We start from the raw sequence: 23,890 nt of genomic DNA, 5'->3' as shown, positions 1-23,890 counted from the left end.
GCAAAGATTCAACAAAGCAATGATTAGGAACAGCAACAGAGCTTCAAATATGGGGCAATTCTGGGGAACTCCATCATCTTCAAAAAAATAATTAAAAACTTTGCTTAACAAATCTTTAATATAATATAGTTTAGTTTTATGTTGATTGTCTATGAAGCTTACAGTCCAAATAAAAAACCAACTTTCCTTCCACCATACCTATAATTACCATCAGCAAACGATTATACGAGACACTCAAGCCTTGCATGTGAGGTTGGATAAGAGATCCAACCTCACATCCCATCCGTTGGTGAATTTTAGCCTTCGAAAGGGAAAGCCAAATCGTTTTCCCGACTGACCAACGAGAATTCGGACAAAAAAAAAAGAAAAAAAAAACAATGCTAAAATCAAACCATTCGCCACAGAAAGTGTGCACCGAGTACAACCGAACTTTGACCATTATTATTGAAAACTCGAATCGATAAACGTAAAACTGTACGCCATTCTCTAGGCCGTCTCTTGCGCTCTGTCCCACTGTTGCTAACGGGGAAAGTTTCGAGCACTGACCATGCAGATGAAGCGGAGCGTAAACAAACTTGAGAATTTTAATTTCCCTCAAACCGCCAACCAGCAACCATCGAATGGTAGAGATTTCGTTGCTGAGAGGGTGGAAGGATTTTCGGCATGCGACGGAATGAGAGTTTTGTTCACCACTGATGGGTTGATGGGTACCCGCATCAACTCCATTTCCCACCACCCTTCCAATTTGGTTGAAAATCAATTTCCATTCGGTGGTTGAGTTCATTTCCTCTCGGCTTCAAAATGGACTCGGGCTTTTTCGAGCAGCCGTTTAAACCGATCCGTGCCTGCCGAAAGTTAGAAAAGGTTGGTGCGTTGGAAAGGAACTTTTGGTACTCTTTGGTGGACAAACCATGGCCGGTACGGATCGATCGATTCTGGGGAGGGAGAAGCGTGTTTAGAGAACCTTTAGGGAAGGATAAGAAGCGGTCAGCTCGGTTGCGGTTACTGGTCGTCTCCGTACGCAACGGAGTGTGTTTCGTGTGGGGTTCAGTTAAATCTATCAATTACAAATCAAACACAGACGGTTACCTAACCAGAACCACAGCCATAGATGTATATTTTTTCCACCCATTCCACTTGCAGGGGATGTCAAAAGACTGCAGGCACAGTTTGCAGTCTACAGGCTGATGGATGAAATATAGAAAGCCCTGGTGGAAAATCTTGATTACAATTGTTATCCCAAATCGTGCAGTTTGGTCATCTCTTGTTGACTTTAAGCCTGCACCCTCCTTTGTCTCGGTCTCTTCATTGCAGTTGAATTGAATCGACAGGATTGATAGGAGAGCAGTAGCTGCCGTATAACGTGTAGAATGGTGCTTGTTTGAAGCAGTCGAAAAGTCAACCTCAAATCGATGCATTTCGCCCGACACTATTTACTTAAGACCTTCGCTTGACTAGTACAGGTGTGGGGATGTGCTCATTGGCTTTAATGATGCTGTAATTGTTTATACCTTCAACATTTTATCTGAAGTGTTGAGTATTTATGAGACCCTTAACTGATTAAAAAGTCAAGTTTCCTTCACGTAACTCCAAATTCAAGTCAGATCAAATGCAGGTTTAGAGACTTAAAAAGAGTGATGAAATTGTTCATAAAAAAAATCTGAGTCTTCTTGGCTTAACGACCTGTTAAGTTACGCAGGTCATCGAATGGCATACGTCCGGATGAGATTTGAGCCTCAGTTCTAAAAACACCGCTTTCGTCTTTACTACCAGATCACTCCCTCGCAGCTAGAATTGTAATTCATTCGTTTGTTTATATTAGTCCGATACATCCTTTTTTCTTCTAAAATGTATTGCCACTCCTTTTCCATGCATCGTAAAAGCTGTCATATTATAAAAATTCAGTTAAAATTTCATTACCTGTCAGCATGCATAACGTGAGTACGAGCTCGCTGAGCTACGGGACGTTTGACGCACCAGAGAAGCTAAAAATCAATAACCTATAAACTTAATTAATGACTGTCGATTTACCGAGCAAACTCACGGGAGGGCTCTTTACTTGGAAATCGAAAGACATCAATTACCTACGACCTCTCGGTAGCGACAACATGCGAGGAAATCATCAGGCACTCTTACCAGGCAAGAACGCTTTTAGATTCGAGTTTTCCAGTTTTCTCCAAAGCTTCATGCTTTGCTATTAAAGCTTGCTGGAAGAATGTGATACTGTGGGGATTCTTTTTTTTGCCGTGGTTAGACACTCGAACCGTGCAAAGACGACACCCGATCTTGTAGGGAGGACACAAAAAAAAAAAAACCCAGCAACCATCCGTTTTACCACCGACAGCAAGCGAGCTAAGGGGAAAAAGCTAAAACCAGTGACATCTCAGCACACAAACTCTCGGGCAATGCTTGCGGAAGCGCTTTTTCCACATTCATCGACTACTTCCGGCTGCTTTCAGCAAGCGTATACCGATGAGAGAATGCTGCCGGTGTTGGTGGTTTATTTCGCCACACGCAGAAGACACTTGCCGCGGCGATGGCCTTCCATGCTTCCTTCCTTAACACATTCTCTTCCTCTCCCCGCATCAACCCTTGGCACAAAGCGAAAATCGACAGATCAATTAATTAAACTGCGCTTTCTACTTCTCGCTTCTGCATTCGGTCTTGTTGGGACATTTTTTGCTGGCGATGACGAAAAACGGGAAACTTGCACACGCCCCCTGCTGTCTGCAGCAGTTTGATGTTTGATAGCTTAAAATGTGAAGAACGGCTGGGTGTGTGTGTGTGTGTGTGTGTATGTGTGTGTGTGTGTGTGTGTGTGTGATGCATTTGGTTAGCCGTGCAGAGACGACAGTTTGCCTTCTTCACTAATTGCGCTGAAATTAAGCAACCATGATGACATGGCAGCATTGCCTTACCCACCAGCGAGATCGCTTCCGGAGGATTCTTGATGAAGGCACTAGGATGGGAATGAACAGGACGACGAATTAAGTGCATTGAAAGCACATCGACGTCGGTGTCACGTACGCCGTACAGATGATGCGCCAAAGAGCACAACACTTCCCGAATGGCATATTATCCATTTGCCCAACGTTTGAGTAGGTCGATTTAGGGCTTGTGGGTCTTGCTCAGAAAGGCGTTGCAAAAATAATTAACACATCAGGTGTATTAAAAAAAAGCAACAGGAACAAACTGCATACATGACGCTACACTTAATATGTAGCATGACGTAGAACAAAAATAAATAAAAACGGAGATAAAAATCTTTAAATTCCATCTTTTTTTTCCTCAAAAATGCATCAAAAACCTCTCAAACGGTGCCTCAATTAAAGTGATGGAAATCCTTGCTTTCCCTTGCATGGGTGTACCGATAAATCGAAAAGCAAAACAGACGTTACACTGCCCATGCTGGTCACATTATTCCAATTTTCGCGCTATTTTCCATTTGTACATCATCGTACTTTACCCTTTACTATCGAATTTTGCTCGGTTCGTACGGTCCATGCTTCATGCCACATCGACGCAAACATTGTGCTATTAATTATTTTTTAATGACAGTTTAATTTGATTGTGATTTATTCTTCACATCGTTTGTTTGATTGTTTTTTATCTGCTCCTGCTGGATGGATGGTCATTCGGAGTTTTTGCAAGCTTTTTTATTTTTTTGGCTTTGTAGGTGTTTTGTGTGGGAAAATGCAACACATTATCATGGTGGATGTTTGGGCTGAATTTTTGTGTTTTCTACCAAAGTGAGTGTCTGCATTTCACGTGCACACTGAAGGGATGCTTTTATTTTGTTTCGTGGTTACGATAGGCGTTATTTCAGTAACGCTGCCCAGCATGGTTGCATGGTTTGCAGTGGAATAATATTAAGCGATTTGACACTTTAGTGAGCGCAAAGATACGAAGAGAGATATAAAAAGAGAGAACGCTGCTGTGAAAGTAATTATTATGATTGCTTTAAATATTTGTTTTGCATTTTGGTAACTAGCTGAGCAGATTTTATGGTCAGTGATTCTACCTGTTTGAGTTTGATTTTTGTATATGTTAGTTAGTTAGTAAATTTTAACAGTGAATTGAGAGGAGCTTTAAAAGTTTTTTTAATAAACCATACCTGAAAAGAAATATTTTGAAAATTATTTACATATTTTGAGGGCCTTTTTTCATTTAAATTTGTTTAAACCAGCGATTCTAGAAGTGGCCCATACCGTGCTGGGAATTTTTTAAAGGCGAAGAGTCTCGAATAATTTAAACTTAACTATTTACCATTTTTGAAGGAGATGATCACGATTATCATTTAATAATTATTGCAAGATTGTCTGTCCTTGAACGAAACTTTACCCATGACTAACAAATAACGATGATTATCGAGATAACTTTAGAATTACCCTAACAGTTGGAAATTATAGAGCAAAAGAAGAATGATACGAGTGAGTAGGAGAGTTGATCAGAGACTGGCACGATTGAGTGTTAGGTAAAGATGAAAATGAAGCTAGCTACAAGAACAATTACTCGAAAAGTCTGGAAAAAAGGACTGAAGATGTACTGGGCAAGTCGCAAAGATTAGATCGGGAAAATAACAGACGATTGAGCAATCGAGGGACGCGGGTCGAACGTCTTTAAGACCATGCTACGACGTCTGGCTCCGTAATCGAGCAGGCAGTAGGTACGATCACCGGGGTGTCTACAAAATACGAACCTTGCGAAGGACTTCTGAAGCTGATTGCCTCGATCTATGTGGGTTTTTGCTGTAGAAGACTAAACAACTGAACAGTATTACACTAAACCTAAACAACAAACAGCAGAACACCTTGATGCACCTGCATCTTGTAAACCAAGGATCCTGCGAACTAGTCTAACGACCCTCAAGGTCTTTTATTTGTCGGGGTTTAAGTTGTACTTCGTTAACCTTAGTTTACTAATCAGGCGCTACAAATCTGTCCTTATGGACGGCTTAAAAGGACTTTCTGAGCTGGGTCGTCCGGTGCCATGCGCATCAGAGCCTACCGAGCCTAATTCGCTGCACGACGGTGAGGTCGTCATACAGTTCGTACAGCTCGTCATAGTAGCGGCTCCTCCATTGTCCTTCCACACATACGGGGCCAACAATCCTTCTGAGCATTTTCCTCTCGAACGCGGCTAAAAGGGCTTCGTCTGCTTTGGACAGGATCCTTTTCTCAGAGGCGTATGTGAGTACTGGGACTATAAAGGTACGATACAGTCCCAGCTTCGACCGTCGTCCTAGCTTCGTTTAACAGTAAGTGTTAAATTGTTGTAGTCTTTCAAGGCTAAGAATTAAGAACCGTTTTTAATAACATAAAAATCGTGCATTTCACCGGCTTTAAGTCTTCATTACTTTTCTTTAACTTTGAGACGTATCATTTCAAGTTGTCTGCGTGTCTTACGTTTTGGAATTTATTAATTGAAACTACGAACAATTTTCAACAAGCGAATACTCTTCCGGCTAGACGCTATAAATCACCCAACTGTCACCATTCACAACAAGACGACTGTCTTCCTCCACACTGTATGCTCCACATCCGGATGCTCTCCCACAGCAATCGCACAAAAAAAAAAAAAAAACACGGCTTTCTACAAAAACACATTTATCGCTCTGCACACGGCTCAGTGAACAGGCTTAACGCACTCACCAAAAACTCTGCCACTAGCTGTCGCGCAAATTTACCAGCTCACTGACACTGCACTGGGTGAGCGAGCTATGCGTTACAAAATTGTGCCGAATGGGAAAACTTTCCGCCCAAGATGCACAACCTTCATGCGATCAGCACCGAAAATAGCATCATACGGGTGCTGGATGCTGATGGCAAAATGGTGTAAACAAAATAGTGAATTCAACTGAAACCACCACCAACCCGGTTCTGTCTGTCAATGCTGAGATTCATAAATATTTCCCTCCTCGACTAACGAAACCACTTTTCGTGGGTTTAGAGGAAAAGAAGAAGATGAAAAAAAGCAACACAAATCGAACAGAAAAAGCACATTTTGCCAATATTTCGTGCTCAGCTACAAAGATGCTTTGGGAGCTTTGCGTCCCTGCAACTGCACGTCGTAGCGCGTTGTTTGAAATATGAAAATCCTTCGCTCCCCAAAAAGGATACCCCCCCTTTTGGGGTCTTGCATTGTATTGTGTGCAGCCGTTTTGTAGCCCGCGTTTTGCAAATTGAAAACTTTTTTTCCCACCTGCCTCCTTTACCCGTTTAGCAGGAAAAATGTGGAGGATTTTCCCAACCCTTTCCTTCTGCAGCTAACACACTTCACGTCACGATCAAAATTGCAGAAAAGGGCGCACCAGAGTGCTAGGAGCGAGAAAGGAAAAAAAAAACACTACACAAGAAGCTTCAGACAGCAGCAGAGAGAAAGCTTCAAAATGCAAAGCAAGCGAAACAACAATCGCAAATCCCTTTGGTACTCGGATGTGTGTGGCTGGTTGCTGTAGTCCGATGCAGAAAAAAAGAAGCAGGAAATTGACGAAATTGAAAAATCATTGAACGTTTATTGAATCATTGTGCCTTGAAAGTTCGTGCAGAGCTGTACGATCATACTACTGCCGCGTCGAACAAGCAGAGAGAATGTCCCGTCCGCCATCTTACTGCGGAAACTTTGCACAGCAACCACTAGAAAGTCCCAAGCCTCCTGAAGCAGCACTGCTTTGGGCTCCTTGGCAGATTATTCATTGATGGAAAAGTTTGTGCCAATCGATAGTGAAGGAAAGTGCTCTCAGTACTCAGTTTCAAACCGATCGAAAGCAAAAAAATGGCGAAGAAGAGCATGGTCGGCAACGACGGAAAAGCAAGATTAATATTTTCTCAAAGCTTGACGCAAAAGTTGCACTTGCATTATGTGTGTGTGTGTGTGTGTGTGTGTGTGTGTGTTTTTGTGTCCGGGTTTCCGGGTTGGCTAAAGAGTTAAATCCTTCCGGCGAAACAATGTCCACAAGGTTAGTTTGTTGTGTCCAGCCCTGTTCGTTGCGCCAGTTCACCGGATGAAACGGGACAAAAGTGCAAAAAAGAGAAGAGAAGCATCAAGCAGTAAAGATGTAAAGTTTGCCTTGGTATTTTGCTATGAAATCGAAGCACTTGTGACCTCAATCACAATAGTCAAATATTGACGAACCGGTGTATGGCGCTGTTGAACTTTGTCCAGCTTACGCTGAAAATCCGGCATACTCGTTACGATCGGATGTTAGTAAACGTAAATGACACTCTACTGTGTAGTGTAAGAAGCAAAGTTTTTACTTGTTTGGAGATCAATTTCATATTGTAGATGGATGAAGGTTGACTTAATGTTTGGAAATTTTGTTTGATTTATAAAAACAATTAGCAGATTCTTTAACAGGGAAGTATTAAGAGTAAGTTTTTACACGAAAGAAATATATGAATACAATACATAATATTGCGATTTTATGTATATAAACAAATTTTTAATGATTCAATCAAATTAAGTGCAAATTTTAATGAGCAGATATTCAAACTTGCTATTTTCCTAAGACTTTGTTTATAATTTGTTTAGAATTTATACAAGAACATTTATATAAATAAAATGCTGAACTGGGGGTCGCTGAAGAAAACCTTCTTGGCGGGGCATGAGTCCGGCATCCTCATAACATGCCCCAGCCATCGTATCCTGCCGGTCTTTGGTACCGTCAGGATGTCCGGTTCTCCGTATAGCTCAGAAAGCTCTTGGTTCATCCTTCTCCTCTACACTCCATGCTCGAACACACCGCCAAAGATGGTCCGGAGGATGCGACGCTCAAACACGCCAAGAGCGTTTGCATCCTCCGCTTGGATGGTTCAAGATTCGTGGCCATATAGGACCATCGGGCAAATCAGTATGCGATATATCTCACATTTCGTGCAGTCTCGAAGTCTTCTGGATCACAGCAGAAGGTGAAGGCCGTAGAAGGCACGTTTCACCTGAACAATGCGTCTCCGGATTTCTTTGCTGACATCGTTATCCGAAGTTACGACAGTCCCAAGATAGCAAAACTCCTCTTCTACCTCGAGGTTGTCGCCGTCGACTAACACGCTGCTTCCCACTCGGGCTCTATCGCGATCAGAGCCTCCGGCAGGCAGGTATTTCGTCTTTAATTAATTACAAAATTGACAAAATCACATTGAGGACGTTTATTTCAATCGCAGGATCATTATTGCTAATGATGTGGATGAAATAATTTGCAAACAATTTGCAAACAACATCGCGTTTGCTGGCTCTAATATGCGTTAGGGCAGGAAAATGCAGCACATTGAAGAATGGTGTAGCGAGTTCAGGAACATGCTGGTAGGACTAGGCTTATGAGACCGCTATTTTGAAGGATTCTTAACTTTGAACTGAAACACACATAAATCATCATATTTATCATAGCTTTCTTTTATTATAATAGTTGATAATAACATTGAATGTAGCTGGACACAAAAATATCTTGAATTCTTGAAAGATTAGAGAAGCTCTTACGAATATATCAATGGAACCTATGATAGTCATATAAATACAATTTTGTGGCCCGAGTACCATATTGTGATCATCAAGCTAACCAAAGATATCTTCTTGTTTTTCGAATATCAAAGACTAAAAGTAATATAGCAGCGTGAATGCCGTATAAAACAGATACTGAAACAAAAAAACTATTTTTTATAGAATTTAAATGGTACGGGTGCTCGTAGCCGCAGGCATAACAAAAGCTTCATAAAACAGAAAAATAAATTCGATGTACAATTTCCTTTACTTGGGCTGTTGAACAAAAACAATCTCTCTTGAATATTCAATCCACATTTTAAAGAAGAATGTTCCCTAGTTGTCGTGCAAAATGCATGCAGCTAAAGGAGCAAACTGCAATTCTTTTCCCTTCTGAAACAAATCCTATTTCTACACCTTTCAATCTTCACAAATGGCCCGTACGTGCCGGTCGTTTGGTGAAACACATCTGAAACAATGCACAAAACACTAGTAATAATTCACCAAGCAACAAGAAAAAAAAAATACGGTACGGGAACACTATGCTACCAATCCTGTGAATGTCTTTCCAACTACCTGAATATAGCGTCTCCGGGGTCTTCTGTATGAAACGGTGCGCGTACAAATACAAGTCCTACAATAAATCATTCATTTTAATTAAAACTACAGTCGATGTCGTACAGGACGGCTGGCAAATAGATGGATGGAGAGCAAACGAGATGCATCGGGTTGAATGACTCTCTGTGTGTGTGAGGTTTTTGTGAAAGAAGGACATTTTTACTGGTGTGTGAATTTCTGGAAGGATTTGTGTCTAGATAGATGAGTAGAGTATATCAATTCATTGCTGTTATGTTTGATCGATGGAGATTTTGTGTGAAATCATTCATGTTTGATACAAATTGTACCGAACAAATAAGATTGTTGGAAACAAATTTACTATCACTTGCATTTCAATAAAAAGCATTTCACTTGACCATGTCGGATGCAATAATTTCAGCACAATTTATTTTATCCAAAGCTATCATCTCAGTGCTTAAATATCACCATTCGTAAGCTTTTTTGAGTGAAACATTATTTTCCCTCTAGAGACTATTTCATCTCCACCCAATGAAACCTGAAACCGTTTTTGGACAATTTGAGGGGTATATTTTTCAGACCAACACAAACCAGCCCTAGGGCGTGATTTGCAACTCGTGAATGCCATGACTGATGACTGACCACGTGGCAGTCAACGGAACGGAAATGGCTATTCTTCAACTTTTGCTCCCATCCTTCATGCGAAACAATTCAACAGTTGTGTTCCCCGGAGACGATACGACGTGATGCTCCCCGAGTTGATGCGTTGTGTGAGCTAGCCTACCACCGCCAACCAAGCTGCTGACGGATGAAATCGGATTTCACCGCAAAAATGTTCGTAACTATAACCACACCACACTCATGAGGCGATTGTATGAATATTCTTTTCACTCCTTTCGATCCTCGAGAGCAGAGAATGTACCCACTGGGTCGATTGTGCTGCGCATCAAACGGAACGCTAAAGGATGAGACCTCTTGTTTCATTTCCTCAACCGAGACCCAACCCAAAATCGCCCCACTTCCGCACCCAAAACAGAGCTGACCAGAGAGATTTGGTGAAAATTTTCGGATTTCGGGGTTATTTGAAAATGGCTTCCAAAGCTGAATAGTGTTTGGAGGTTCGTTCTATTCTTTTGGTTACGGTTTGTTGGTTTGCCTGCTAGATTTGCACTTGGCATTGCATATCAAGCGGTATGATACTCTGCGGTTAAGTGTGCACTAGCCATAGGCACTCATTTAGTGCAATCCTGGCCGGGGAACCTTGCAACGGGTTGATGTGAGTTTTCTCTCTGGAGAAGTGCCCCAACTGTTGGATATTAACACCATCGGGTTTGGAATAAAAATTGAGGTTAAGTTGTTGAGAATTTTCGAACCGCAAACCAAATGCGTTTTGCTGCCTCTAAACAGGCTAATTGGAAACTGAAAGGGGGTCTAATGAGAAAATTGTTAATTAAATTAACATGATTACATGCTGTTGAATAAATAGTATTTTTCATTTATTAAAACTTGCAAGTAGTTTGTTAGTGAAAATTTATTTAATAAATTAGAATGGAGATTTTTTATTCCAGAAGTTTATCAATTAAGTAGATGCAAAGTCTGGCATTTTATCGAGCGATGTTTTAAAGCCTTAAAGTATGCAAATCAATTATTTATTGTAATTTGTGTAATTGTGTTAATCTTGAAAGTTGAGTATTGAGTTTTGATGACTACACTCACTCATCTATTGTTGATAGTGGTGAATATTGCTAATTATGAGGTATTTCGTTACAATTGTTTAGCTACTGAGGCTTTGAGCTGTTGGTGATGGTCTCTTAGGAGAATCTCTTTTATAAACTGCTGCCTGAAAAGACTTTCCAGTATACTTAAAGAGATTGTTGCTTGTGTGCTACATTAAAAATGAAATCATTCATCCAATGGATAATCCATTTTAGTTTTATATTAATTTCGTAATTCAAAAGTTGTTTCCAAATGACAAAATAGCCTACTTTTTAGCGTTATTCACCTTTTTTCTCATTTATTTTCTGCTGTTTTTATTTCTTGCGCAATTCAAAAGAAACATCTCATCCACAACGCGAAGGATGGTCGCCATTGTTAAGCAGCTCATTAACGCATTCAACCTTTCCCAATCATCGTCATAAATATTCGCAACGCGTCATGATAATTAACAAAGCGCCACTCATTTCTCCCAACTATCCATTTTCGAAGCAACGTGCCCGAAAAATGCAATAAACTGTGGCAGCACTTCGAACTTATCCATTGTCACGCCAACAATGATGATCAGCATGCGGATGATGATGATGTTTGACGACATTCTGTAGCGTGCTTCTGCTGATGAACATAGAGGACACACACAAAAAATCCCATCTCATCATGCCCTCACGCTTCAGGGAGGTTTTTTTTTTGCTGGAGTATTATCCTACTTTTTTAACACGTGTTTTGTCCCTGTTTTTACTAACAATCCTTACGCGTCATGCTCTTATCATGCTCCATTTAATCGGCAACGATATGGTTTGTGTTAAAACTTACTCCGACACACGGAGTGTCTGTCGTGTCGTTCATATTAAGCGTCGATTGAAATGGTGCCATAGCGCAAAAAAAAAGGCTCACAGAAAGAAAGTTCGGTTGTACCGGTGCCTTTCTTTCTGCCCGGAACGGTGTAGGGTGCATGGTAATTGAATTTTAAAACCCCGAACTCTTGCAAGCGCACATAAATATTAATTTCATCAGCTCGTTGGGAATGTGCTCGTGTTTTAACAGATTTATGAATCCGTAATGAAGAGCGAACAAAAGTGTTCGTGATGGCGCGAGTGAAGATGCAGCGAAGGTGTTTGGTGCACCGGGTTTTGTTCATTTTGTCCTCACGACGGTTTCAACAGATGAGTGCCGCTTTTTTTTTTTGTCTCTCTATTGCTTTTCACGTGCTGGTCTCATTCACTTCGAGAGCAGGAAAATGAAACACTTGTTCGATGAACACCGTTCTTAAGAATACCGTTCGAACGCATGCAGCATAGAAGCGCTTGTACAGCGTGCATGCAGCTACATGGCAGCTGCAAAAGTGCACGAAACAACCACCAGAAGAACCGTGCACAACGTGCCGCACAAGAGCGTGTGGTTACTTTTTATCAGTTTCCCACACTTCAACTGCACAGGAGAAGCCACTTCGAATGGAGATTTATGCGGTGTGGATGCAAGTGTGCAAGTGAATCAATGGGTGTGCATTTTCAGGACATCTGCTCGGTGCTTCGAGATGGATTTCTTTTCTTTTATGAAGGCTTTCTTACCACGCTGCCAGATTAGAGATACACGGGACAGAAAATGAAAATCTGTGAGTGCCGGAATACATTTCATTCTTGTGCATACAATTGAAAGCTTTCAAAATCTCTTAATATTATGCTTTTGTTACGTAGTCAATTCATGGCGGATTTTACCATTTTATGTACTCATGCAGTCTGAGGATGGGAATGCGTAGCATGGATAATTTATGTCTCTATGTTGGCAGTACAACGCATGATTTAAAAGCTTACAAGGGGAAGGATGTTACTGAACCGAAAGTATTTATTTTAATTTTTATTTTAGTCTCGCTGCTTACGGCCGTATTTTGCAACGGAATTTAATTTTTTTTTACACTAACTTTTACTGCTGAACGCAGTATTTCCCAAAACGCATTTGATGATACAATTGAAATCGATATTGTCATGATGTTTCCTCCTTATTCGTTGTCTTAAATTCCATTCCATAAGATTGTGTAGTGAGCCGTAGTACTAAAATGTAAATGAATTTTTTTGTAAGTTATAAAGACTTGTCCTTTTAAGTTGTCTTTGAACTTATGATAAGTTGTGGTGTCCATAATTGCAATAAACCAACTCAAACCTTGGATACAATATGCAACTAAGCTTGATTGTTGATAGACACTCTAAACAAATTATTTGTTAGCAAACTGGAACATAAATGTGTATTTTAACAATCATTTAAGACACATTCTTTCTACACGTTTGAATAAATCAAGAAATAAACTTATTCTTCTTGTTAAGGCAAAGCTGAAGCGCATTTTCTCTGCAATAATGAAATTTTCTTCATATTTGCTAACTGCATACACACTCGACATCAAAATGCATATATTTAGGCGTCAAAACTCAACATCCTGGAAATGGTTTGTATTATTGCTTTCAATCGTCATAATATTTTCCCAACAAGACCAATTCTTTACTGAACTTGGACACTTTCTTCAGTTTCGCTCCTGTTTTAAAGTGCTTAAGCACTGATTCTATCGATTATGTACACATTCCCGTACACATTTAAACCCTTCTCATCGATCGTAAATCATCAAACAACCGGGCGTTTGGCCCACATCCAACAATCGTCCATTTTATGACCATTTCGCGCAACACACTAAATCGATCGAATTTATGGTTTATGGTATTGTCCCGACTGCTTAATTGGAGCCCCGAATGCACTAATTTCCACAACAATGCGCTCGCAATCGAATCGAGACGGTGCTATTTTTGACGAATAACCCGCGGGCTCGATCAAGGTAAAGATGATAATGACGGACGCGCCCGTTGGAGGCTACCCGGTTTGTGGATCGCGCCTACAGAAAGCGATAAAATTAAACGCACCATTTCTCATGCGGAACGCTTCCGGGTGGGCGGTGGACACAGGGTGCGGTCACCGGGGGCTCCCGGTGCGTTTGTCCCAGGGATTTCGCGCGATGATTTCTGTGTGCTGTCTATCTTAATTAACATCTAAATGATATGTCAAACGGCGCATCGGCCTAATTAATTAATTCGTATGAATTATGATGATTCGCGCAACGTGTTCGATCGATCGGGCAGCTCGAACAGCTCGAATGGTATCCGACGGAAGCCGTGGGAAAAGTAGTTTAAATTGCTGCTGATTCAGTCCGGAAGCGATGGGGTGAGGGTTAGCTTCGCCGGTGAAAAGGGAGCATGACTTTGGAGTTTTGAAAACACCGCTCCGGTGCATGGTAAAATGATGCAAAATTGATGCTTCGTGCAGTGGTTTCTTTGCAGGATGGGAAGAAATGGCAGGTCATGTCCGGAGAGAGGAACAGTATATTACAACAATATTTTGATATTAATTGCTTTGCTTGTTTCATTCGCTAATTTGCAGAACAACAAATCCTTCCATCCTTGTGCTGGATATTAATTTTTCAAAAGATGGTATTGTTTTAATTTGAATAAATAATCGTTGCCTAGCGCCTAAAACTATGCAATCCCAGCTCTACACATTCTTTTTGAGACTTTTTGCCTCATTCGATTCTCCTTTGGCTCTAAAATAATGAGATTTCTTGTACTACAATTTCTGGCTTCCTCCACTTCATTATACTCGTAGTTGGAAGATCATATAGCGTCTGTTATCGGTTACAATTTTCGCATAGATATATTTTGTTGGGTGTCCTATCCCTTTTATTTTTATTCCATACATTACAGCCAATAACAGTCGTTCCTCAGATGGCATTCTATCGAGATAGACGTACTTTAAGCACCTCCTCATTTAAATTCAAATTCACTTATCAACACCACAGCCACCATCATGACGCGTCTCGCCGTGTGTAACCCATTTGTGGCATTGAAAATTATCCGTATAAATTAAACATCCAATACAGCTCATTGCCGGACAGCCGGACAAGAAAAAGTCCCGATGGGATGTCACACTGTTCCCATTGGATTTGCCTGAGAGGATTCAGGGTGCGTGTGCAACGTTCCTGCACACTGATTCGAAAGGCACTCGTGCGCCATCATTTGCGCACAATTAGTTTACACTTTCACTACACCATACACCGTGTCCTGGGTGAAAGATTGGCGATCTAGCGGCCTGTGCCGGGACCGATTCGAAATCCCGGACAAACCAGTATCCGATGCTTTGTCACTCGCCCCCAGGGGAAGCTATAGAACCGCATGCAACCGTTCTACCGTCGTGAGTGTCATCGGATTCACGCCAAAACCCGAAAGCGAAACCTTCACCGAACGCTCCCTGGATGCTGGAGTGGAATAATTTAATTATACCAACTTCATCGAAATCGCATCACACGGAACACGAGAGTACACTTGGAGAGTTCGGACTTTGGTCGTGCTCGAAATCATGGCCCGGGCATCGAGACTTGGGATGATGGGGTGAGCAGCCGATGGCCGACGAGATGGTCAATCGATCGTTGGCCGGCACTGTTCCAACCGGCACCGACCACTAGCGTCTAATTAATATTCTACAAAGTTATCGATGACGATAATTGGTAGGAAAATATATCGCATTTCATTAGGCCGATTGATCTGTGGCCGGCGGCACACGCACACCATCGAGCGTTTTGTACCGTTGAGTGTGTTAGTGTGTGTGTGTGTATGCATGCACGTGTAAGTGGTCAGTTTGGTTTTCGTACCAGCACTTCCTGTCGAATGATGTAGTTAGGAAGCAATGAGGGGAGGAGGGGGGGGGGGGAGTTCTCCCCATTTTCCATGCACTTCTGCATTTCCACTCAGTTCAATATTGTTCCCTGGAAAATGAGAACTTAATCGATTCCGTTTTTTTTTTTTTGTTTGTTTTTGACCCTTTTGCATGACAATCTGTTTGAAAAGAAGGGTTCAAAATCGATTTTTGGAGCGTTGGAGCGGCCTACAGTGCTTTGAAATCACCGTAATTTCAATAATATCGAAGGAATTCAGGAGCAAAACCGCTATGAAAATTTACCAAACGGTCAAAAATACAGTAAATACGAGACCTAATCGTTGAAAGAGGCTTAACTTTAATTTATATAAATTTGATCATCCTTTAGTTCGAATATAAAACTTTAATGTACTTGTTACCAATGATTTCGTAAAATCTCAAGTTTACAAAATATATTATTTGACTCCTCAACTTCGGGAGGTCTTAGCCTGCTATTTCTAGCTACGTCCTTGGTCAACCAACAGCCACTTTCAAAATAAACAGTAAAAACAACTTAGGAATACTTGCAAGAAGGAATTGAAATTAATTATTAAAAATCGTTTAAATCATCCAAGCGATCAATTAAGTACTTATTTCTGAAAACAATACTTCAAATATCTATATGAAATTTTTTTACCTTACCTTTCCTTTTTTTCTGGCTTCTTGCTTTAAAACACCCATCTTGACAATTGTCTCCGAAGCGAAGCAATTTATCGGATCATATTTTATCCAACGTGACAGAGACCGGTTGTCATTTAACAGTTTGACTTTTTCACCCATAAACGTGCCTAGCAATCGCCACTTTTTACGTCTTCGAAACCCTTCAAGACGCTCCGGACAACTTCAACACCTCACACCGTGACAACGGGTACCGGGCGTCGACCATAAATTTTATTATTACTTCATAATTTCATCACAGCCACCGTCAGGCTCCCGGTTGATCAAATAAGGCCAACTCTCGCATTTGCTTCTCGTTCAAACGGCTGTTAAAACAAAAAACCTGCTTGTTAAAGGGATGAAGCAACCACCGTCCATTTAAGCTTGTTCTTTGCTGTGGGCAGGATAAGGTTAAAAGACCACCTTCAAACGAAGAAGATCTATCTTCCCATCTCAGGTATGGCAGAGGGCGATAATAAAGATATTAAGCCCATCGTTCCTCCCACACGCCCACACTCCAATTGTGGAAACTTCCGATGCGAGACGGGCGTAGAGGTGGGTTAGGGATGCTTAAATGTTTTACAATAATTTTTGTCCCCAAAAGATAACGATACTTTACCGGCCCTCTTCCACCAATACAGCTGATGATCGTTTCGACAATTTTCGGCTTTGCTTTTTTTTGTGGGGTAATATAAATTTTCTCCGTCTAAAGTTCGAGCCTACGAAAACACTTCTCTGTGCTTATGGTGTGATGGTGGGTAGTCAGGTGGATGGAGTAAAATAATAAATTTTGAACGTAACATCAACGTAATGAAAAGTTGTATCTGCTTTAACAGTATCAGGTCTGGTGGTCCCGTTTAAATCGGGATAAGCTTTACCCAGATGAACCCTTCTACTTGTGGCATGCTGGATGGAAGGATGGTGTAAAAGTGTCATGAAAATTGTCGAAAGGATTAAATTTACAACACTTTGAATTCGGATATTCCAGTGCGGTCCTTCTTCTGGGAAAGATGTGTACATACAAGAACAACCCGCATGTGTTCCACACGATTGGAGATTCAGAAATTGAAAACTTTACCAGGGGATGAGAAGGTTACGGGGAAATCTTCACCGTGGCTCTCCGAATAAGCTTAATCGTTGAGCTTCTTTTCCAATATTTTTATTGGTGTAAGTCTGCTTCAAAAATCCCATCGCAAACATTATAATACAAACAGTTGTACAGTTTATCCCAGTACTGGCAGTACCTGTCATCCTCAAACTGGCGTACCTCAAACGTCCGATCGATGTTCAAGTAGGTGTTGCTGGAGTTGTTCTCGTTTAGTGGTGTCCAGGTGATGTTCACGAGCTCACTGTAGGTTGGTGTTGGATTGCTGTCAAAATTCCAATGCATAGAATGATCACTTTCTTCGTGCTTTCTTTTACCACACACTAAACTCTACCCACCCATGCTTGATGAAGTTTGCTATCAGCTCAACCGTACTATTATGTATACGCCACTCTTCCCGATACTCGTCAGGTGCCGCTAGAGCCTTGTCAATTACATCGGGTGTAAAAATGTACCCCAACTCATCTCCATGCATCGCTCCATACTCGGGATTTGTTAAAATCTTACGATAGAAGTCATTCTTCGACTTGCCAAAGCGACCATCAAACTCAAACCGCAAATAGTAGATGGGATGTGTCGAGGAATCCATAGTTCGGGTTAGGTCCTTCGCTAATCTTCTCATGGGGTACTTCATGTTGCCATAGCTGGCAATTTGTTGTATCACTTGCTCTACAGAGGTTGCGTGGCCTTCGGCAACTGATGCGGAAGCGTAGCCGTTTACGGCCGAAACGAAAGCATGGCTGGTGTCACCTGTCCAATTTAATGGAATATTAGGATAGAAAAAGAACAAATTCACCATATTGACTAGATCTTCAAACTCTCGACCAGTTTCACTCAGTAGCATCGGAACGCGTGTGACCGGTGCATGTAAAACGGCTTCCTGTGGGTTAGGTACGGTGAAGCTATCGTGATGTATCTCATGCTGCTCCTTTACGGGTATGAAGTAGGGCGTTCCCATAGATGCAAACGGAAACCAATACCTATACGTTTCATTTGTAGTGCGGAAAAAATCATGAACGTCCATTTCTTGGAGATGTTCTTTTGAGTGTGGGTTGAGGTCGCCCATATACTGCTCGGAACATAGTTGATAGGCGAACATAAATGACCAAGGTGCTAGCAGCGATCCACTCAATGCAATCAGCCGCTGAAAGAGATCTTTAGATTGTGGTATGTACAAATGATGTGTTACGGAACCTCCGCCAGCACTTTGACCCATTAGTGTGACTTGCTCAGGATCGCCTCCGAAGTGCTTGATGTAGCGCTGTACCCATTGGAGTAGAGTGGTTTGATCCTTCAAGCCGTAGTTTCCACTGATGTTGTACGCATCAGACTTTAGAAAGCCAAGCATATTCAGCCGATAGTTGAATGTTATCACCAGAATTCCCTGTTATATACAGAAAAGGTGTAGTTAAAATAATTTTCCGTTCTAAAATATACTAAGAATTACGTGGTCCACAAGCAGATCTACACCGTTGATGTCCCTTTCACCATCTCCAATTTGATAACTTCCACCGTGCACAAACACTAACACGGGATGTCCTTTTGATGAGTGTTTCTTCGCAGCTACATCAACATTTGGAGTGTAAATGTTGGCAAACAGACAGTCCTCTACACCCAGCACAACACTCAAATTCGATGTATCACGAAACTGAGTACACATACTGCCAACAGTTGTATAATTTTGATGTCCACTAGGTTGATGCATCACCGAACGCTGCCAGCGAATTACACAAGGTTATTAGGCAAGGATTCAGCAAATCAAAGGTGACGAATGTCTTACACGAAATCGTAATTTTCCAACCGGTGGTTCTCCATACCGTACGCCAAGATACGCACAGTACGCTGTTTTCCTGAAGGTGGTGTTGTGCACTCCAATACCCGTCGTTGATTCGTCGAACCGTACCTGACAGATCGCTTGCACTTGGCTGGCAAAGAAGCAGCCAACAAGCACTGCAACACAGAGCCACATTTTGCTCTCGTGCGACCGTTCGGCGCGATGAACGATGAATGAGTAAACTTTCAAACAACAAATCAGCTGTGAACGATGAATTTATTCCGACACACATCTTCGAAACGCATGTAAAGCGTTGTGCTGTGTGATAAGAAATAATTCCACCGCTTACAACGGGGTTACATTTTGGTGTCAATAAACAAACTGAATGATTAGTGATGCATGTACTTATCTAACTAGGCGAAATTCTCCCACCAGTTGACGGCATGAGATTGTAATCAATTAACGCGAAGTCACAATGACGCTTTTTTCTTGTAACTTAGTAGAAAAAAATGAGTTTAGAACATAATCGTGTCTATAAATATTATTCTTATCTTTGCTTGAAATCTCATCGTTAACTTCATCAGTAAATGATGATGTACTTATGCTGGTTTCTTTGTAACAGACCCATTGGTTATGTTAAATATACGAAACTTACTCAGGGAACGACAACGTTGTTTCGTAATATGTTTTCGAAAAAATTTATTAAATAAAAGCATTTAGAAAAAGTAATGTTGTAAAGACAATAAATTTTGAGATTCGTGGATAACACGCATTAAATTATTATTAAATATAAAACCCAACTGACAAATAAATTCCTTAAAAAATGTTGTGAACAAAGTGCATAAGATCATCCTTTTAAATCGTCAAAAAATATTCTCAAAAATTTGGCTTAGCTTTTTTTTATACAAATTTGATAACCACTGACACATGCTTGAGCGAAGTACACGCGATTCAGCCTACCAATGCAACAAGAAAATAATCAAACGCTCGTGTTCACTTTCCCAGAATTGTAAAACCCTTCCGCACGTGGAATTTTACAGCGAAACCCCCGGTTAAAGTGCATTGTCAAAGAAGATGACTGCAAAGTCTTAAATGCAAAATTAATTAAGCCACATGCAAATCATCTTTCTCGGCAGTGTTTAAGATCGTTTCACCGAGTGTCTCAATTGTGTGCTGTAAGTGTAGGCAACGGTTGATAATGTAAGCGCATGTACGTATAATGGAGACATCATTACTATCATCATCATGACCATCATCATGGGCTTTAGCTTGTAAACGTTTCCTGGTGGAAACGTAGCAAACCCACCGGTAAAATGGTCCGTAAACAGGTTTACGTTACATAGCATTTAAGGCAAATGAAGCTCCTTACGAAAGGTCCACCCCTAGAAGGTTAGCTGTGGCGGAGAGCGTTTTCAGCTGGAAAGGTTTTCCTATTCCGATCGACGGTAAAGGACACACAATCATGATTTATTACCGCTTCCCGGTACAGCTTTTATTGTTCCGTTTTTAGTCGCTCTCACTCTGTGTACAAGCTTACATCTCGGAGCTTAAGTTATTAATCTCGTATTGAAATATATTATCATTATCATTTGACTTTCATAGGTGCTTAGGAAATTGTCCTTTTGAGCTATGGTTTCCTTCCACCGGTGCAAGGCCTGTTACAACCGGAACCAGCGCCATACGGTGGACAGGTGTCTGGACCATCTGGACCGTATGGGTGAGGCAGAAATTAACTCAAGTCAAGGGTCCCGGATTTTAGGATAATCATAGGAAGCCAACTAAACACTGGGTCGAAGCCTTCTAACCCTAAACATCCTGCCGAACAGTGAACCCCGTGTAGTATTTTCCTACTCTAAAGAGCTTTATGCCATTGTTGGAAGGTCGTAGGGACAAATAAATTAGATTGTACCCAAGTTTGTGCCACCCGCTCCAGCCACTCCAGAAGTTGCATAATTCAGTCAGGATAGTACAGACTGGAAGCAGGAAAACCTTGCAAGCCTTAGAGCCTCGGATATGCGCGTCAACTGCATAAAACGTCACATCCTATCAGCAGAGCATCTTCTTCCCATCTCGGGGGCGAAAGTCGATTAGGGGTGAATATTTTGTCGCTAAACTCGGTCTCGCTTCTCAATGTCTATTTCTGGGTTGTGAACCACCATACCCCCCCCATCTTCGCTTTCGAAAGTTACGTTAAGCTCTCGAGGCATTGTGCGATTGTGACTTTTCCGGTACATCGCAAGACGTATGCCCACATCGGGAAGCGGCAAGATTCTGGGACAAAGTTTGCACACAATTCTCACGTGCTTTTGTTTTCGGATATCGTTGCGCCCGAAAAACGCTCGTACCAGACGTCGTCAGCCTTGTCCTGCCGTTGTGCAAGCGATGGCAACTAATCCCTTTCAATGTTACGTTGCGCTGCCGAGCGCCAGAGAATGGATGAAGTTTTGCATTATATTTTCGGGAATGGTATTTCGAGCCCGAGGTGCTCGAATATCCTACGGCGGGAAACTTTGCTCTGGTACGCCGGGTTTGGTAGTAAGCGGAGGGTGGCGGGAACACAGGAATCGAATTGTTTTGTAAGTTGAAATTTATTGCTTTCGTTTAACTCAATTTAGGGAGTGGGTTTGGGTATGATCTTTGAACCGAGTTGGTGGCTGCAGAATGGATGGAGTGGAAATTATGCCGAAACAATACACTTTCACTGAGTCAATGACTCGCTAACAATGGTGACACTCTCTACCTAAGGCGAGCAACCTTAGAAGACAAGTGTTTTAATTTTTTTATTCCATTATTGTTGGATTATAAGCTTAATTAACTAGATTGTTTTTGAATTTGAAGTAACCAGACAGAAGGAAAAGGCACAATCATAGATAGGTAATGCGAAAGATCTTTTAAGAGCCTTAGCATATAGAATTGCATCCAAACAGATCCACACATATTCAAGGTTCCAAAACTAACTTTAAAATTGAGAGCTTCAAACCATGCCCTCCATTTTATTCGTCCCTTTTACTTGCTCCCTGGAACAAATAATCCGCCCATGATTATCTCACGTTCGCTCCATTCAATTGACACAAGAAAATAATTCATTCCTTAGCCCCGACTTATTGCTTCATCCTTATGAACGACTAAGGATGATCCTGCTCCATGCAACAGAGTCGGGAAGAAAAGAAAACCCCATGTATCACACCCGGGGGCCATTGAAAAATTAAACACAAAAAACCATCAAACAATACGTGACTCGCAAAGGACGGCAGGATGAGCTTCTAGAAGAAGCTGGTTAGTTTTTATTACCAACACACACATGCACACTGAAAAAAGAGAAGGAAAGCTCATACATCCTGCTGTGGAAAATCCTACTTTATGACTCGTCACTGCGACGGACGGGCTGGATAGTGCCGGGTTTGCTCTAGATTGCTTTATTGCATTTCTTTATTTTCACCGCTCGTTTAACACCGTGTCGCTGTTGGCGTTGTTGAGTAGGATAGCAGTGTGCCGTGCCCTCATCGGTAGGAAACAGCAACAACAAGTAACATAAAAAAAAGGTCAAACGAAAGTGTAACGCACGAACGCACATCATAAAGCATAAATCGTTCCTGTTTCGGTAGGTAGTGGACGCTGGAATGGCGAATGTCTCTAAAGCTAACCTTTCTTCACCTTTCTGCCATGATCTTACTCGCGGGGTTGAATGTATTATGAGACAGCATAAATTTGCCCATCAGGAGTGAGGGAGGCTTCAGAAGAAAACCCGTAAAAAAAGTAACCGGGTAAGTTGGGTTGCTCACGGCGTGTCTGCCTCTCTAGCGCCGAGGTTGTGGTCATGTCGAACACGGTCGTTAAGTGAAAAATCTTTCCGTATCATCATGTTGACCTCACTAGCGCTGAGGGAAGCCTGTAGCAGGAGTAGGAATGATGCGGCAGTTTAGTGCCGATGAAGTGAGAATGAAATGCAATCTATTCCATTGTCCAGATGATATGGCGGTTGTTGTTTGTGTGTTAGACGACACTAAAAAGTGGATTTATTTCCTTTCACTAGGAGGTTTTTTTTTGCATGAGGATATGAAAGTATGTGATTGGAATGCATGATAAGAAGTAGGAGACACTATTCAGGAATTGTTGTTTACAAAGAAATATAAATTATGAAGAAATTAAGAGATGTGGAAGTGTGAGTGGTATGGGTTGTTCAGAGCAATTAATTTTTTCAACGGTGATCGACATATACCTCCTCCTCAATTTAATTTTTTAACTTTCAAAAACATTTTTCTGCGGGTGAAGTCCTCACAACCACTCAGAATGTAGTACCGTATACCGAATGTATGCTAAACTATTTTCAACGTTTTCTGTCGTATGCATCACTTAAGGCCTGGTAAGCCTCCTCTGTGCATGTGGACGACCTTAAACGATTTTACAGACCTAGATCGTATGGACCCAATCTCATCAAATGACTAGCCTGTCGGAGCATGGAGTCTAATATTCGAATCTAATTTCACACGTGTGTCTACGGAGCCAAAAATCCTTGTGAACAAGTTTCGGAGCAGTTTTGAACAGAGACCTCATCTACGAGGCGTAATTGAATCCTGAGATTCAATCCCTGTTTTGAAGCAGGATTGAAGCTTCTGATCCGTCATCTTTTCCAAGAAAATCCGCATAGTTAATATCTAGTCAGTGGCTGAATTTCAACTTGGACGATTTTATACGATATTCAACAGCAATAGACGTAATTAGCGCTCTTAATGAAGTATATGGGACAGTTATTTAAAAAGCGAATGTTGGTTCGAATCCCGTCCGAACCGTTCCCCGTAATCAGCACTGACTATACGATTACGAGGTATGAACAAGTCTAGTAAGCCATTGCATGGCTAGCGTGTCCT

At 41.4% G+C, this 23,890-nt stretch overlaps 2 protein-coding genes across 2 annotated transcripts in view; one reads left to right on the top strand and one right to left on the bottom strand.

The window, feature by feature from the left end:
* LOC126567764 (uncharacterized) overlaps nt 1-23,890 on the top strand; it is a 407,639-nt gene that overhangs the window by 121,332 nt on the left and 262,417 nt on the right. The window lies entirely within an intron of this gene.
* Nucleotides 17,289-19,217, bottom strand: LOC126568698 (juvenile hormone esterase-like). The gene is made up of 4 exons (XM_050225215.1): nt 19,029-19,217; nt 18,696-18,962; nt 17,587-18,632; nt 17,289-17,513 (listed from the first exon to the last, which is right to left on the bottom strand). Exons 1-4 carry the CDS (start codon nt 19,215-19,217, stop codon nt 17,303-17,305), a joined length of 1,713 nt encoding a protein of 570 aa, XP_050081172.1. The 3' UTR covers nt 17,289-17,302.

The sequence above is a fragment of the Anopheles maculipalpis genome, chromosome 2RL (assembly GCF_943734695.1).
Source record: "Anopheles maculipalpis chromosome 2RL, idAnoMacuDA_375_x, whole genome shotgun sequence".
NCBI classification, from domain to species: domain Eukaryota; kingdom Metazoa; phylum Arthropoda; class Insecta; order Diptera; family Culicidae; genus Anopheles; species Anopheles maculipalpis.
This window is presented reverse-complemented; position numbering and strand designations above follow the sequence as displayed.

Excerpts from the sequence above, each read along its gene's own strand:
- LOC126568698 (XM_050225215.1), bottom strand. The coding sequence starts at position 19,217 with ATGTGGCTCTGTGTTGCAGTGCTTGTTGGCTGCTTCTTTGCCAGCCAA. Across the intron at positions 18,633-18,695 it reads TAGATCTGCTTGTGGACCAC|GGAATTCTGGTGATAACATT; the intron begins GTAATTCTTAGT and ends TGTATATAACAG. Across the intron at positions 17,514-17,586 it reads GCAAACTTCATCAAGCATGG|CAATCCAACACCAACCTACA; the intron begins GTGGGTAGAGTT and ends GAATTTTGACAG.